The following is an 18,675-nucleotide window of genomic DNA, read 5'->3' as shown; positions in this document are numbered from 1 at the left end:
GACCGTCTGCTTTAAATTCTGAGACCCAAAAGATCTGCGCCTCGCCACAGCCGAGGTCGACTCCACGCCTCTGATGTTCCTCTGATCCGTTTCGGCCCACCAAAGAGAGTTTCCTCTTTGCTGTTTTGCTAGGCACAGTTTCACAGGGCTTGACAAATGAGTTTGTAAAACAGCTCCTGAGAAATAAAACAAATCAGCGTGAGATGAATGGGTGGGCGGAAGCTGCCATTTCCGGGTGGGGAGGGCGTGGACGGGCCTAACGTCTGGGGAAGCCGAGGGGCAACACGCCCAATGTGTGTTCGTGTGACACCCAGTCTCAGCCATCACCCGTACAATTGACCAAGTGAAAACACGCCGAGGGTTGTGTTCGCCCTCAGGCTCTTTTTGGTTCTGAATAGCTTTCCAGAAGCTGAACTGGGCCGTTTGTGCTCGGCCGTCCGCTCGTCACCCCCACCGTGGTGTTGAGTCTTCGCCGCATATCAATTACCCGCTTTATTTGCCTTCAGTTGTCAGTGTTGTCACAGCTGCAGCTATTTCATTGTTCGTAAATAGCAGAAAGATGTAGGATTAACCCAGCCGTACAGGTCGCTTTGAACAGTTAATAAAGTGATTAGCACCGAGCCGTATCGCATATTTGAAGATGGTGGTGGGGAGGGGTGGATTGTTCCAATGTTTTGCTTAATTGAGGTGCAACTGATCCAGTAGACTCGAAGTAACCAGATGTCTTCCTTTGTCTGGATAAATCCACTTCTGAGGATCTTTTATGAGATTCAACCGCTTCAGTCTGCATGTAATCATTCCCTGTGGTGAGGCTTTTCCCATTTTCCTGCATGGTCTAATGGTAGAGACTTTTTTAGTTGCTGTTCATGCAGCTACCACCAGTGTGTTTATTATGTTGGTTGGTGAGTTGGAAAAATCACATCATGGTGGTAATACAAAAATCTTTAATTTGTTTTTTGGACTATAGTTGTAGTGGTTCACATAACTGCCTTTTTCGTTGTCCTCTGTTTATTATACTTCTTTGTTGACGTTATCAGCGGTTTTGCTATGACGCATATACCCTAAGATGGAAACCCAAGCCAGATCCAGCTTTAAATGTTTGCGATTCAAAATCAAGATTAGGATACACACTTTATTGTCTTATGAGTGAGCCCTTTACGCACGCTGCAGCGATAGCGAGACAAAATGAAACAATTCCTATGGTTCATTCATACATTTTCTATACTGCTTTTCCTGTTGCTTTTGTTGATCACAACTGACTTTCTGTGATAGGGTGCTAGGCTATGCCTTTACGCCGTTTAATCACGTTTACCCCAAAACACAGCAACTTGGCAGCGTGCCATCTGTTCAATTGTATGATGATATCAATGCCAGAATTTAGTGTGATGTATAAAGCAGATGTCAGACAGTGAGCACTTCTTTCAACACAACAGCGAGTGTCAAACTTCACACCTCTGTCACAGCGTTTCACAACTAACATTCTCATAGGCGCCTTGCCACCTCTAATGCTATATCTGAAGCCGGAAAGTTTTGACAAGCAGTGTGAAAGGGGCTATTGTGAAAAAGGAAAAGAGTCGGTCGGGGGAGAGTCCAGGCGATGCATGAGCATCTGCTATGTGAACCACTTGACGACCACTAACCCACATATGAAAACAAGGTCATAAAAATAGCATTGTGTGCTAAAATATATAGAGATCCAATGGCTAAGTGATTGAACCATTTGCCACACACTCAGGGTGTAAGGACTTCTCTAGATGGTGAAACATCACTCCACTTAACTTAGTGTGAAACTGTCTTCAAATGCAAGCTTGCGAATGTGATAACTGATGGTCAAAGTGAAAAGGTCAGCGCTGCAGTGGTCTCAGAGACACACGTTTGGCCTTAGCAATAAAAGACCAGGAAAAAAAAATGACTTTGAAAGGTAATTCAGTAAAGTGCTTCGACTCTTAGCACTGCTCCCCTCAGACAGTCAAGTATACTTAAATACGCAGGTTAACCCTCACAAGGGCACTGAGCGGATCATTTTAAATCCCCGACTTCAAACTCCGAAGTGGCTTTGCATTTGAAATGTGAACTCCTAGTCTTAAAAATCACGATTAATCTGAAAATAACGGCCTTGGTTATATCCTGAATCCTTTTATTGTTTGAGCTCTTTCAGTGTGTTTCTCTTCGCTGTAGACTGATGAATGACTGTTTTCATTGAGGTCGAAACGGGACAGCAAAAGGCTGCAACCTAAACTTTGGCTCTCCATCCTGACCTTACACTTGGTGCATGCTCCTGTAATTCTAGCCGAGCGGTGAGGGGGTCGAACAAACACGCATTTAAGGTAGGAGGTGTGTGTGGGTGTTTCACCCCCTTTTCGCTACAGTATTAAATAGCTTCCCCTCGCTAGCAAGTCACCTCGTAATCAATAATGCCAGGTTAACATCTGGAACGCGTCACACGTACAAACGCATATACGGGCGCAAGCAAGGCACGGACTCACAGGCGAGCCGTCACTCATTCTCTCCAGACATTATCTGCACACACACTCTTATACATCCATCATCAGTAACAGTGTGGTAGCTGCTCCAACAGAGTAAACTACAGATCCACGGCTTCCAGTCGTCATCCATCACATGGGCCTACTAAATGGGTGGGGTGGGTCACACACATGCAGCGAGCTTGAGCCACACCAGGCCACAAAACTGGACATTTGCGAGGGTGGAAGCTAGATATGGAAATTTTTGTTATACTCTAAAAATGTTTCCACTTAATCAGTTATTATTTTTTGACTACTATACCCATGGAAGGATATATACGAAATTTAAACGTGCAAAAATTTAATTAAAAATCCTCAAATAAATACTCACTTCAGCTTTCTTTTTTCCACCACTGGTGGAAACCACAAGAATGTCAGTAAAGCAGGTGCACTTGTGCATAGTCTGCGCTTTGTTTAATTAATTTCCCCTTTTAATCCAAAATCTCCTACTTTCCTCCTAGCTTCTTCCCACAATGCGGATTATATTGGTATAAATAGTGCTCAGTAGGTGACCCTGTAAATGCCAACGCAGATCTCACCCCAAAAATGTCTTGCAAATTCTTCATTGGTGATTCAAGACTTGTGTTGCGCAGATGGTCTATGCTAGCTTTTCCGTGCAGTAAAATGTGCCGCCTGCACATCGTGGGTGTCGGGGGCAACGCGTGCAAGTGCCAGGCAGTTTTAGACCGCGCTGTAAAATCATCAGGTGGGCTCGTTTACGTAAATAATTAATCACCCCAATGTTTCCGCACAACCCCTTTGGCTGATTTGTAAATGAGCCAAAGAGTTAAGTGGCTTATGATATACAGCAAGAGTAACTGTGTGAACAACACAGTAAATTCTTATTCTTATCATATTCTCATAAATGTCAGTTCAGTCAACTTGTGGTTTGTTTTATCTGAAAAAGATGGTGGGACAAAAAATTAGAAGAAGAAAACTACAGTACCATGAAAGCTTTGAATACCTTTGAAGACATAACATTTGGAATTTCCCGTAAAAATACCTTGGCCGGTCTCATCTTGTGTTACATTGTATAGCTTAGCGTGTATGCCCCCCCAAAATTAAGCCTTTTCTTCATTCACTGGTTGTTTTACTTGAGTTATAATCTTATTATTTCAGATGGATGGATAAATAGTCCGCGACCCCCGTGGGGACTAAGCGGTTCAGAAAATGGATGGATGGATGGATGGATGGATAAATAGTAAATTAAGATAAGAAAGACATAAGTTTGGGTTTCAGGATTGTCACAACTGCTAACTCAAATTTGAAACTCGGGACTTGCCAAGTAAAATAGTGGCTCAGCAGTTTTGTGCAATCTTGTTTTTTAGTCCCTCTGGTCGGGATGACTTGATGTTATTGTCGTGCTGAAAGTTTACTTTGTAGACCGGCGTTAGAGTGTCGCTCTGTTGGGACGACTTGTAAAATAAAAGTCAGAAGTGCTCGAATAACTCAAACCGACTCTGGCGTGGAGGTCAAGGCTGACTTTTCAGATGGAGAGTCATAACATCGTTGCGTGACACGAAGGCCTCGCCGGGGAATGTATATTTATAAATCTGAACGGGTGTGTTTACTTCCAGCTAACTGACGGTGAACTCTATACTCGGCATTTCTCGAGGAGTCACATTTGCAGTGCAGTGGAATAAAGGTATAGATGCCACGGTATGCATCCTTACGTGCAGAACATCTGGACATGATGTGCAGCTCAGGAATGACTGATGAGGAAAACCAGGAGGGACACCCCCGTGACCCCCACACCTGCACTCCCCTGACATCACTAACTTTTTGAATTCCATCCAAATCTATATCTGCATTAGGGGTAGTGCCTCAAATAATCCAACAGATGAGGCTCTGATGATAAAAGATACATTTGTTATACATGACACAGTTATGTTCAATATAATACCAGTCCAATATTACGGACTTTACCGTATATTAGTTTAGTGATAAGCAGGAATGCTAACGGTTTGTACAGTAAATATATATTAAAAAAAAAAACTGGCCAATTATTTGTCCTTATTTTCTGTAAAGTATTAAAAATGTGTATATTTTTTCCAAATATTCGACATGCCCAAAGCCTCAACAACAATTCATGTTTTCACACAAAATAATAAATGGATAGGGGCACACAAGATTGTGCCCCATGAATGCTGCATAGCAACAAGTTATGTTCAGTCCCGTCTACATAAACGTATCTCGGTCGGAACGTTTTATGATTAATTATATTAGTTTATGAAAAGTATTTGTTGTATGAAATTTTGTATAGTCTCTTGGAGAAATGTAAGTAAATTTTATATGGGTCAGACAATGAAAGGCAGCATTGTAGGTTCCCTGGTATGGTAGTATGCTACACCATTTTTCAGTTTTCTCATAAAACTGTCACTATATCGCTAAATCCACTTGGAAACAAAGACAAAACGATGATAACTTGGCTTGAATGGCAAATAAATTCCATATTCCATCTGGTATTTATTATATTAACAAGGAATGCAAAGGGACCACCTTAAAAAAAACATTAAATTACAATTACATATCTGAAAACAATCTTTACACGTTTCACAGTGTAACTCGTTAATGCTTTTATTAAATAATTACGCTAACGAAATAGTGAACACAATTCTCAATGGCGTGGATGAACTCATCCTCACCTCCCCAAGAAAACAGACGGTAAGTGAAGGGGAATTCCTGCCAAGGATCCATGAATGTCTCACTACTGCTGGAATGCGCAAGTACAATTTAGTGACTGTCAAAAGACTTGAAGAAAATAAATCCACACGTGTCATGCCAGATCATGTTGTGCTCATGATTATCCTCTTGTTATGGGTGAGGCGCAGACAAAGCAGAGACAGAGGATAGCCGTGTTCTGCCAATGTTGCGTGACACAGGCCAGAGGCAGATGCCTTTGGAAATATACGACTTAAAAAACAATCTGTCTTTGTGAGGCCACACCCGCAATTTGGCTAACTTATCTTCATTTACATGATTGATGCACACATCGTTTATATAAATGTTCTTTATTAATACCAGGCTCCTTCAATAAAATTTCAGTTATTCTTTGGCTGTGAATCTAGCATGAGATGATGATTTTTATTCTGTATTTTTATTTATTTATAGCTGATTAGGTTCCTAATGTTTTATGTAATCACATTTAATTCACCCTCAACACAATTTTGTGACACAGCTGTTGTTTTTAGTGTTTTATAACTACATTAGGGTTATTGAATGATAGCTTAGCTGTCATATCTTCCTATTCCCATAGCTAGCCTATCTTCTTTTAAAATTAGATAGAACATCATCTTAATTTAAAACTGTTTTTTATTCACCTTACCTAAATAGCTCCCTTGGTATCGTACTTATCTTCATTTTGAACTGTACTTTATTAATCCCGCAGCAAGCTTTCTGTTTTACTTATCTTCATTTGGAAGTACTTTATTCAACCTGTCTTTTTCAAAAAGCATTTCACGCACTTCAGAGCAATTCACACCAGCCATCTTTAAGAATATTGGTGAAGTGAAACAGATTTTGTAAAGAGGAAGGGTCCAAAATTACCAGTGTGCAGGTTATTGGCTCAACCCATTATTGAATCCAAATGTTCACATACATGGCTAAAATGTATTCATAATGATGATTATAAAAGCCAAATATTTATTATTTCTTTCTTTGGCCTATGAGAGCCGTTACTAGGCAACCGGCATTGACGACAGTGAAGTCATTGTTTCTGTCCAAGAAATGGCCTGGTATGTGAAATGTGTGGTGTTTTTGTATAGATTAAACAGGCCAGCTATAATCTGCTAATTAATGAGCTTTCCTTGTTCCAGTTGGCAAATGATTTGACCTTTGGACACAGCTGGGTCACCCACTCCCACTTCTTTTGCAGTATTTGCAGCCGTGCTTAGCTCACGTCGAGCAGACGGATGAGGATTTTATCAGTGGTCCTGTCCATCCATTTAAACACTTGGCTGGCGAATGAGAACTATAAATCAAGATGTTCTCCGTCGCACGTTCATTGTATCTCTTTTGAGTAATGAATGAGCGCACTCAGAAAAACGTCACCCTGATGAACCACCTCCAACCTCTCGTGCTGACCTTACGTAAGCCAGTAAGTGAACACCCAGTCTGGGAAACAACACTTGTGTATTACTCCAAGAGGATTAGTTGGGTGTTGGTGAGGATTTTCGATTGAGATCTATATTTTTCTCCTCCTAGAACCTTCACTCTATATTTTCTTTTTATACTTTCCTCAGGCTGCAGGCGCGAAGCCAAGTGAATCCTCGAGATCTCTTTTATTTGCCTTTTGTGGCTAGCGTGATGGATGACATCATAACTTCACAGGATTGGGTTATGCCTGAACTTTGACCTCAAAATCTACAGCATCTCCCTCGCTCCATCGCTGTAGGATAACCTTCTCCACTCCCCGCCTCGTCCATGCGATGAGCTCTATGTCCATTGACACGCACTGGGCTCTCTGCCAGCATCTACTGCTGGGCCACTCGAAAGAGGCCAACATCCACTAAAGCCTCAAGTGTTAAACAAAAAAGCATCTGTAAAGTCAATATTAGCCTTTTACACTGCCAATCGGTGGAAAAGAAGAAATAAAAGAGTCGGGAGATGCCTCAAAGGGATACTAAAGGCTAAATGAAAACACTTAAAGCCCAGTGCCCCGCAATAAAATCTAGGAGTGTTGTCTGCTAGGTCCGCTGGTCTCAAGAGGGCTGTAAGCTATCACTCCACTGCTCTGACTTGCGTCCGTTCTCTGTGGGAGGTTAATAGCTTGAAGGGCAACACAAGGTCAGGATGTGCGTCTTCCAAAAATGTCGCTTAAGCAGCGGATGTACACGTACTTGACAGTTTGCCCTGATAACAGCAAGTCACTGTCATGATTTGTCGTTGCGTTTCCACTTGTTAATACATTTTTATTCGGTTGTACGCCATGAGACTTTTTTAAAAAAAATTAAAATATGTGCCTCGACAACAATAAATAAATCATGAGATTTTTTTTCGTTGGAAATCAGGTTATGTGAATTCTGCAGAGTGCACTTTTAAGCAAATGTGCTGAGGACAGAATTATTTAAACTCTGGTGAGGTTTTGGGGAACAATTTATCATGCGTGCTAAGGCATTTTTCATGTAAAATCTATCAGGCACTCTAAAAAAATAAAGAGGGAATCATATATTTCACCTGAGCATGTGGGCCAAGTTTGTCTCTTGACCCTGTCTGGTGTTTCCAACAGCTGTCGGACCTACTGTGGAGAACGCTAAAGTTGGAACAAATTCCCTCAACTGGAGTGAGGAGCATTTAGGGATTTTGAAGTGCACATCCAAAAATTGGAATCGACTCTCATGCAGCAAAACAATGTCATATCCAAGCTGGAAAAGACCGACTTGTTGACATTTTGTTTTTACGTCCGTGGGGTTAAACGCCCTCCTGACGAGAGCTCTTCTCCGGGAAGGAAGGGAGTAGGCGAACCCGTACTGCCGTGTAGTGAATGATGTAAAGGCTGATTTTATCTGACAACAGAGAAGGTTGTCATGAGCAGCAATGAAAATTATTTATGCTCTTAAGTGTACCAATCTGTTAAAAAATTCTAAATCAATCATGTCTTGGCTTTCACTCGGTGTTCCGAGTCATTAGCGAAACGGCATGTCGACGAAGACTCGGTCGGAGAGTCAAATCAACATTTTGCTGTTAGCGGAAGAGTAAGAATATCGTGGTTATTAACTGGAACCTAAGCTACTACAACTCAAACCATTTTTATATTATAAAAGGCAAAAACTACTGTGGAGGCTGAATGCCAAAAACAGGCCATGCTCTCCTCTACAGCTAAATCATGTTTTCAATTACTACAAAATTGAAGTTATGGTTATTTTCCAGAAAAAAAACTGTATAGGTTTTAGATTTTTACATGCTTTTTTTAATATTTCGAGAATATTTTTTTATGGACAAAAGATTGTGTATTTTTATATCTTAAACTGTATAATTTTAAATTATATATTTTTCAAAAAGTACGTTTTTCTATATAATACAATTGTGAAAGATTTTTTAGATTTAATGATGACAATTATTTTAATTTCAAGATAAAAACTCATAATATGATTTTTTTTAGGTGCATATTTTGAGGCTTTTTTTTTTTACATTTCCTGTATAAGAAAGTTACATGTTTCCTGACAAGTCATAATATCATGAGAATGGAGCCACATTTTTATGATGGGATGTGATGGAATGATATCAGAGGAGCAATTTACCGCCTGTGTGAGGAAGAGCAATGTAGAGGATGTTAAGTTTTACTTTCTCAGGAAACAGTTAAAATGACGGCCATGAAGGAAGAGGAACTCCGGTGGTGACTGTGCAGCATCAGCACCAACTTTTATTATTATGATTATGACGATGATGATGATGATTATTATTTCCTTTCTCCAAACAGTGATTTTCCTTGAAATGAGTAACGCTTACCAAAATCTTGTAATTCTTTGCCACTTTCTTGTTTCAGTTCCATCTTAAAGATAATAGACAGATTAAAAAAAACAAACTTTTTTTTACTTGATCTAATTAATATAGTACGTGCAATAGTTTCGTAGGTTATGAAATGCACGAAAACAAGCAGAGATATCGTAGCGTGCAGGTTTAAATACATAATTGTAAGAGAAGATATAAATAAAGTAGATGAAAACGTGTCTCCATCTGACCTGTAATAATAATTTCATAGAGCTGAACTGGCTGTTTTCATAAACCAAGCCCCTGCAGTCGATGAAGAATGTGCATGTTGTGAGAAAATATTAAATCCGGCTAGGTTTTTCGTTTCATCCAGCAATCTTCTTTGCGTCAGCAAAATATTAAAAGTCTAATCTGGCGGATATAAATTTTGATGAAGTCAAGAAATGAAGCTTTGCTCAGGAATGAAATTACCTGAAATGGTAGGCTGCATGTGTCTTTATTGTCAACCCCCCCCCTGGTACCGACCTTGCTCTGGTACGGACCTTTGGATTGAGTGAAGTGTCCTCCTCCTGCTAAAATATGACCGTGAAAGGCTGCAATGGTCCCCTCGAGGACTTTCGCAGGAAATCGTTGTTGTGTGCTGGCCTCTGAAGTGTGCTGTGGTCACTGTCATAAGAAAGAAAAAGTACATGAGTGAGAAGAGGAAAAAAAACCTTCTTAAACACATTAACAGATTCTGCCTGATATTTTGAAAAATTATTTTTGTCGCTCTGTAGGATTTGCAAGTCACGCGCAATTTGCTGTTTCCAAGGAACATTTCTCCAAAAATCAGAGGTCATGCAAGGGTGAAGAACACTAATCCATATTCCATCTTTTTATTACTTTTTTCCACCTGTCATTTTTCAAATGTAATTGTCTTGAACATTTGCTTTTATTAAAAACATCCCAATGGAGTCTACACAATCACGGCTATGCCATACACATACCTTCATTTTCCGTTCAAGAATGTGACATCTAAGGGCCAGGAAGTGCAAAGTTGCAAGGACACACATTCCAAAACACTCCTTGCGAGCATCACAAGCCAAACCTTGCAGCTTTCGCTCGGGAGCCTGCAATCAACTGCTGGCAGGAAGCAGGTGGAAGCGCTCTGTCAAGATAATGCACCCCGAATTGGAGCTGCACCAACTTTTTAATAATAAGCTGCTGCAAGAAAAAGAAAACAACGGTGTCTCTTGTACCGGTTCCTGTCCTTCCACTGCAAAGGTGATGGGTCAGATAAACCAATCAGGAGTCCACTTCTTGAGAAGCAGACACACATAATGTACAAACGAATTCCTTCCTCCATGGGATGAACAGAGCCACAATGGATTGGTTGCCTTTTTGCAGACAGAAGTCGGCTTGCCATCGATTTAACACACATTTATTTCTATAGTGGGAAAAGCTTCACATGGAAAAAAAATGGAGGGGCTCACTATAGCAGGGAATCTGTAGTACTTTCTTTTACTTCTTGTAAATTGGGTCACGTTTAAGTTGCTGTACCACAGTTTAATTCGGTTAATTATTTTAGTTTGACCCTAATCCCAAATAATATGCACGTGTTCCATTGGGTTATTATCTCACTTCATCAAATAATATATATATTTTTTAAAAAGAAATGAAAAGCACTAGCCAGTTAGCATGTGTGTCAAATTGAAAATACTACAATGCTTACAGATGCCCAAGGAGCAGGAACAAGTTTCACGATAACTCTTTCATCCATTGGCTCATTAAGATCATTCAGAATGTATTTATAGTTTACAAAGCGTGAACAGGAGAATTTATACCCAACATTAAACTCCTGTGCACCTTAATGAAGCAAATAAATCCAGATAGTACATTTGTGCTGGGCTTGCTTGACCTCTTAAGTCTCCTGTGCTTTTTTATTACAAACATCTCACTTCACAACTCTAATTTGTAATTCACACCATTGGCGACTTGAATTATGTGTGCGTGTATATTGTTCACTTTAAAGTTTATTACATGTGTTTAAACTTTCAATCACATTTCTTTAAGAAGTCATATCAGTCTCTTCAGGAAACAGCGGTTAACAATGAGCAATAAAGAACAGGCTGTCTGCATCCTGCAAACTGCACTTGGTGTCCCGCTCTAACTTTCTTTCTTATGATGATGATGATGATGATGATAATGATGATGATGATAAGAATAATGGTAGGGGAGAAAAAAATAGTGTGCTGTGGTAGGGAGAATAAAGGCAAATATATGAAAGAGTCAATGAGATTGCAGATGTTTACTGTACAAGATGGGGAATGTGTTCCGATAAAAGGCTTGCAATGCATCACCTTTGCATGCAATCCAGTGCATTTTTGCACGACTCAACTGAGGGGCCCTTTGTTTCATGTGAACACCCCCATAACCCCTCGGCCTCTCCCCCAAGCAGAACAGCAGACTCTTGGGGCCCCTCTTGTGTTGCCAACCTATTCCAATGATCATCTCTCGCCTGCCACCATGTGTTTCCATCACTGTGGCAGTAATGGAAAAACCGGGCAAAATTCATAAATGTCAGATTGTGTTTACTCAGCCTGGGAAGACATACGAAGACTTTCTAAAAATCTAAAACAAAACAAGAAAAGGCTCAACATCCTTCTTTCTCAAAAATGACATGTTTTGTGGGCCTTCAAAATGGAGCTCTCTCTCTCTCTCTCTCTCTCTCTCTCTCTCTCTCTCTCTCTCTCTCTCTCTCTCTCTCTCTCTCGCTCTTGGTCAAATATTAAAAACAATATATATTATTAAAAGTGAAGACAATTTGCAATTCTAGTAATGACACACGAATTTGATGCACAATTTGTATTTGCGGGCCACATAAAATGATGTGGTGGACCGTATCTGGTCCCCGGGCCTTGAGTTTGACACATCTAATTTAAACCCTAGTTTGAAACCCTAACCCTACTTTTAAACCCTACTTTGAAACTGTAACCCTAGCTTTAAACCATTTTTGAAACCCTAACCCTAGCTTTAAACCCTACTTTGAAACCCCAACTCTAGTATGAAACCCTACTTTGAAACCCTAACCCTAGATTTAGAATATATTGTATTCTTTCCTCAGGAGTAATGCGCCATCAAGCGTCGAGGAAGTGTTACTCTCTTATTTTCCAGGCGGAAGTAGAGCACTGGCCTGGTTCGTTTTTCATCTATCAAGTCACTTGCTGACACTACGCTTTATTTCCTGTTTGGGGAGCATGTCCCTTTAAACTAAATAAAACACAAAACCAATCTGCTTTAAATCAGTTTCATTTTCCCACAGTTAAAGAACAACAAAAATTACATACTAGGGCGAGGTGATATAGTACAAAAAGGATACATATGGGGGATATTCAATGAAATAAAAACATCGACAATGCGTTTGAAAGCCTTTACCGGAAGTTGCTCATAGTTGTCTACTCGTAAATATTACTACGCTAACTTTTGTCGCTGTGAGGACTTGGAGTGAAGATCATGTCGTACAGTGCTAAAATCGGCCCGTCTATCCTGAGCAGCGACCTGTCATGTCTGGGCAGCGAGTGTGTGCGGATGATGGAGTGTGGGGCAGACTATTTGCACCTCGACGTCATGGATGGGTCAGTTTTGTCACTACTTTGCAGCCAATTGAGTTAGCATGCTAATGGTTAGCCTCAAGTCTCGTGCGCGTGGGCAACAGGGGATGCTGAAGAGTAAACGCATTTCTTTTCTGCCAAATTGCAGAAATCAATTTAAGAAAGCATTTCATTGTTTAAAATTATTCTCATGGCTATTTATTTTGTTTCTTGCACATTTGAATAGTTTTCTATATATTGATCCATCTGTCCAAATCTGCAATATTAAGGTCTCTCTCTCTCTCTTTTTTTTTTTTTGTAGCCATTTTGTCCCCAATATCACGTTTGGCCATCCCATGGTGGAGTGCCTGCGAAAGTCAATAGGCAAAGACCCTTTCTTTGGTGAGAATATGTTCAAGCCATATGTTAAAGCTCACATCGAAAACGTCCATGTGTATTATCATAATTGTGTGGCTGTTGCAGACATGCACATGATGGTGTCAAGGCCAGAGCAGTGGGTGAAGCCCATGGCTGCAGCCGGAGCCAACCAGTACACATTCCATTTGGAGGCCACGAGCAACCCTGGGAACCTCATCAAAGAGATCCGTGAGAGTGGCATGAAGGTGAGGCGCACCAGTGCATCACACATGATGAAAAAGATGCACTACAACGTCACACTTGTATTTTTTTTCAATGCAATTTATTTTAATCCAGTGTGCTATTGTAATTCCTTCACACCAAGAAGCCACAAACTCAAAAAAATAAAATAAAATAAGCAGGGTAGCCTCAGCAACCTATTTGCAGGTTGTAAGCACATGCATCGGGTCCAAAGATTTCAGCATTTTGCTAAATCACTGCTTTTACTACATATAAATCCTACCACAGATACTATAACTTAATCTGTGGTGGTGACTGTGTGCAGGTGGGTTTGGCCATAAAGCCTGCGACAACTGTTGAAATGCTGGCACCCTGGGCTAACCAGATTGACATGGCTCTGGTCATGACTGTTGAACCTGGCTTTGGAGGACAGAAGTTCATGGAGGACATGATGCCTAAGGTACTGTCACCAACACAGGAATAGGTGAATGTTAATGATGCATAAATTGTAACTAATTAATTTTTTTCCCTGTGTGTGTTTGGGGGGGCGCAGGTGAGCTTTCTGAGGCGTCAGTTCCCCTCGCTTGACATCGAGGTCGATGGTGGCGTAGGCCCTGACTCTATTTACAAGTGTGCTGAGGTGAGTAAGGATACACCACCCCAAGAATCCCGTCGGCCGTCGCCTAACTCTTAGCATTCTCCTGTCACTCGTAGGCCGGCGCCAATATGATTGTGTCAGGCAGCGCTGTGATTGGCAGCGACGACCCTCGCTCTGTCATCGCCCTCCTACGCACAGCTGTGGTGGAAGCCATCCAGAAGCGCTCGTTGGACCGCTAGCATGACCTTTTGATGACCTCTGGTGAATGTGGTGGGTGAGGCCAGGCAGGACCGACCGTCACGATTATGTGAAAGAAGCCAGATCGTAAAACATTCCTGGAAATAGTTTTATACCTACTGAGAAGTGAAATGATCCCAAAAAAACTTTTTCTATATACTGTGTATATACACGCATTTCTGGCCAAATCTGTGGGGAGTTGGTTTTGTTAATTAAAAAGCCTTCAATGCCATTTTTTAAGTGTGGAGTTATTTTTCTGGTGGAATTTCACAGTGGTCAGTGTGTGAAATCCACAGCTAATAAGCCATTTCAACAAAAACACATTACCATTTGCACACAAGACATAGTAAATTGGGCGAAGCAACTGTTCAGTTGTGTTTAACTTAACACATAATACTAAGTAGCATTATTAAAAAAGTTAAAATTTTAAAATATTATGAAATATAACTACAATTTCTTGTACAAAAAAAATTCAATTTTCACGGACAAAGTTGGACCATTCAAAAAGTATTTTCGCCAAAATAATCATTATAATTACTGACATAATGCACCCAGCGAAAAGTTGTCAGTGATGTCATCCTTCTTCTCGAGCCAGTGCAGCATGAACATGAATTCAAATTAGCTGAAGGTCAAACAACGACATACTATATGGATGCCTTGAGCTCATCACTCAACATTTTGCTTCTTTGCAGAAGTTGATTGAAGGTCGCGTACGATCGATACGTAATCTCGTACCTGACTAGAATTGTGGGCGAAGAAGCTTGACGGCAAGGATCCCCGTGTCTCGCGCAGAAGACGAGTCCCCGCTGTCGATGAGAATCACTGGCGACACGCTTCAAACTCGCGCTCAATAATGCAGCAACGCGTCTGTGAGGCAAATCACAGACCGTTCAATTATTGATGCTTAAATCTTTTTTTTTCTCCCACAAACGTCATATGCCACCGGCTGTAAACTTGCTCCGTCATTACATATTTGTGTGTTACATTTGTGAATATTTAAACTAGCCCCCAAGTGAGCGATTGCGGGGCAAATGTATGTTCTGAAAGCGCACGCCTTGTGTCGCTGACAGGAAAAGCGGCTGTCAGCGCCTACACAAACGTGTTCCATCTTACAGTACTGTATGTCTCCTGTTACTGCTTCATGTCTTCCTCTATGCAGCTGGTTGACGTGCATGCAAATGTCAGCAGCCGCAGGTACATGCCACCAACTTGTATCTTGGAGTCACCAGGGAGGGAGCGAGAAAGAGAAAAACTTCCTGTTCCTCAGCTGCCATGGCAACCATATCCACAGGTAGTACTTTGCACACACAACCAGCACTCTTATTTTGCCCATAGCTCAATATTGTGCAATAAAGACATCATTCTAACAAAGATGGGAATGAAGTGCAAATACTACTGAGCTGCTCGCGAGTTCGGCCGTCCGTCCCTCTTGAAGTAGCCTGTGGTGCTTAGCTCCATCTGACACGCTGCACACACAAAGTCCTGCGGGTGCCACATTTCACCTACAGCCGTCAGCATCTAAGCAAGACACGAACCAGTTTTTATGTGCGTGAGAAAATGTTTAGTAGCAAGATCAAGAGCAATAATCCAGTACCTTCTCCACAATCATTTTGTTGTAGGTGCCACAGAAGCCCTTGGCTGTGGTGTGGACTCCAAGTTAGGATTATCCATATGTCTCCTTTAAAGGGGAATATGTGGAATTTTTAAAACGTGGCAATTTTGGTAATGTTGGAAATCCGCCTCAATGTGAATTGAATGATCTGAATGATATGAATTTCAAATGGGAACGATGTAAAGGTGATATGTTGAATGTGCCATTAAGAATGAAAAAAAAAAAAGGAAGCACCCCTTCACCTTCAAACAAATAAAATATTTGTAATATTATAGGAAGAATGTTACTGCTTTTGACGATACGGCGGTTGAGTGGTTGGCACGTTCCTTTCACAGTGCCGAGGTTGCGGATTCCATTATATATAATGAAAGACACTTAGCAGGGAAAGAAAATTTTTTACAAAGGGGTAGTTGAAAATACCCAGTAGATTTTAGTGTAGATCTGGATACAGTTGCATAAGTGGAAATGTCAGTTTCCTGTTGTTAGTCAACCTGGAAATTGCCTGCTAACGTCACACCTCACAAATGTTTGTTTCACAGTTTGGGCCTTGGCGAAAGTCTGTGAAAGTCATCTCCAAAAAGCTTCTCTCCCACAAAGAGCACGCTCACTTTAAGTAGGTGCCTTCTTCCGTCACACGCGGCGCCACTAATGTCAGCCGATGGATGGACGGACAGACGGATGGATTTGGTGTCACGTCTCAGTGCGTGTCACTTAATGGAGTCCCTGAGTAATGAGTTTTACCTTAAAAAGTCTCCCTTCTAGATCCTGCACACACAAAGAGCTGCCACACCAAGTTTGACGAGAGACACGCTAAAAGTTTGCTAATGACTCTCTCTGCTTGGCGCGATTATATTATGTATGATATTACTCGAATGACTCAGTCAGAGTGCCTTTACTGGAAAGGAATGTGCCTCAGGCCAGAGACAAGTATTGATTCTTTATGATTTATACCACCTCACTCACTTTCATAACTTTATTTTTGTTAAATCCTTATTATTTATATTTTATTGTATACTCCCAAAAAATAGTCACATGGACAACATGTTTGGTACCACTTTGTTAATCAAATCTGGATCTGACAAAAGTATGATAAAGGACAATTAGTTAAAAAATAATCAATGCAAATTAAATATTGTATTTGAATTTATGTTAAACTGAATTATTAATTATTAACTTTAAAATACAACAAAATAACATCAAACTAAAAACCAATTATAGCAAAATAACAGTAAACGAATAAACTACATGGTCATTCATTACACAAAAAAAGCCTTACTATACATGGTCATTTATTTATTTTTTTTGCAAAGAAAAGCCTTACTATACATGGTCATTTTTTTTTTTTTTTACAAAGAAAAGCCTTACTATACATGGTCTTTTTTTTTTTTTTTTTTTTTTTTTTACAAAGAAAAGCCTTACTATACAGGTTCATTCACCACAAAAGCCTTTGTCTTTTTAAAAAAAAAATACAAAAAAAATCCTTACAGTCATCAAAAAAATATTTTATTCTTAAATTAAGTTACTTTGTTTCATGTATTTTACTTTCGAAACTCAACATTTATTTTCAAAGTTTTTTTTTTAATCACATTCGTTATCTCGTGCCAAACAATATATGATGCCACTCGTGTTTCATTCGGTCCCTCAGGATATGATGTTCTCTGAAATAACACTGTGTTGTGCCCTCTTACATCAAGAATATGAATTATAAATCAGTTGCAGCCAAAATCTCTTCTTGCGATCCCCGAAAAACAAACACTCCATTGTGCAGTTGACCTGCGCTATGAAACCAGACTGAGTATCACCAAATTCACATGAGGACTGTGGCAACTATGACAAGTCATCATATATGCAGTGAACTAATGAAAAGAGGCTGTTTGAAGAGCGCCACCTCCCAGGAGGCGAGACTTACTGCGTCTTTCCGCTCTTTGCTCGCTCTGCTAGTGATGTGCATTCCAGTTCTTTTAAGTGAACTGAATCTTTAGAATTAGTTCACTCAAAAGATTTGTTTAAACGAATCGTTCAAACTGGAATGCACATAACTAGTACAAAAGAGTGCAGACTCTGCAGGGTTCCCAGGTCGAAATAGCTGACTGGTTAGTGACACGGGTTCTTGCTCGGTAAGACCTTGGTTCGTTCCCAAGTGGGAGCACATACCAAATTGTGCTTTTAGAACTGGAACCTAGCTTTGATTGTATACAAACCAAGTTCTTACAGAGTTCTTGACCTGCAGAACGTGAAAATGAACAAAATCTTTTCACGCAGGTGCGCTTAACGAGGGTCACTTGGAAAACATATTGGAACGCGGCCCCGAGGACTAGAGCTTGACACCTATGACCTTTGACCATGATATTTCCCTAATAAAGTGGCCTGTTATTAGGTACACTTGAAAATGGCGGTGTACCTAATGGCGTGTCCGTGTGATTCCCTCGTTAAGCGCACCTGCGTGAAAACTTTTAGCTCCTGCAGAACGTGAAAGGAGCTAAAACTTTTCACGCAGGTGCGCTTGACGAGGGTCACTTGGAATACATATTGGAACGCGGCCCCGAGGACTAGATCTTGACACCTGTGACCTTTGACCATGATATTTCCCTAATAAAGTGGCCTGTTATTAGGTACACTTGAAAATGGCGGTGTACCTAATGGAGTGTCCGTGTGATTCTCTCGTTAAGTGCAGGTGCGTGAAAACTTTTAGCCACTTTTGAACGTGAAAGAAGCTAAAAGTTTTCACGCACCTGCGCTTAACGAGGGTCACTTGGAAAACATGTTGGAACGCGGCCCCGAGGAGTAGAGCTTGACACCTGTGACCTTTGACCATGATATTTCCCTAATAAAGTGGCCTGTTATTAGGTACACTTGAAAATGGCGGTGTACCTAATGGAGTGTCCGTGTGATTCTCTCGTTAAGTGCAGGTGCGTGAAAACTTTTAGCCACTTTTGAACGTGAAAGAAGCTAAAAGTTTTCACGCACCTGCGCTTAACGAGGGTCACTTGGAAAACATGTTGGAACGCGGCCCCGAGGAGTAGAGCTTGACACCTGTGACCTTTGACCATGATATTTCCCTAATAAAGTGGCCTGTTATTAGGTACACTTGAAAATGGCGGTGTACCTAAT

At 40.7% G+C, this 18,675-nt stretch overlaps 1 protein-coding gene across 1 annotated transcript; it reads left to right on the top strand.

Moving 5' to 3' along the window:
* Positions 1–12,389: 12,389 nt before the first annotated feature.
* On the top strand, positions 12,390–14,184 carry rpe (ribulose-5-phosphate-3-epimerase). The gene is made up of 6 exons (XM_049728671.2): positions 12,390–12,565; positions 12,843–12,922; positions 13,004–13,143; positions 13,443–13,577; positions 13,671–13,757; positions 13,832–14,184. The coding sequence occupies exons 1-6, from the start codon at positions 12,444–12,446 to the stop codon at positions 13,952–13,954; spliced, it is 687 nt and encodes a 228-aa protein (XP_049584628.1). The 5' UTR covers positions 12,390–12,443; the 3' UTR covers positions 13,955–14,184.
* Positions 14,185–18,675: the final 4,491 nt, after the last annotated feature.

This window comes from Syngnathus scovelli, chromosome 8 (genome assembly GCF_024217435.2).
Source record: "Syngnathus scovelli strain Florida chromosome 8, RoL_Ssco_1.2, whole genome shotgun sequence".
NCBI classification, from domain to species: domain Eukaryota; kingdom Metazoa; phylum Chordata; class Actinopteri; order Syngnathiformes; family Syngnathidae; genus Syngnathus; species Syngnathus scovelli.
This window is presented reverse-complemented; position numbering and strand designations above follow the sequence as displayed.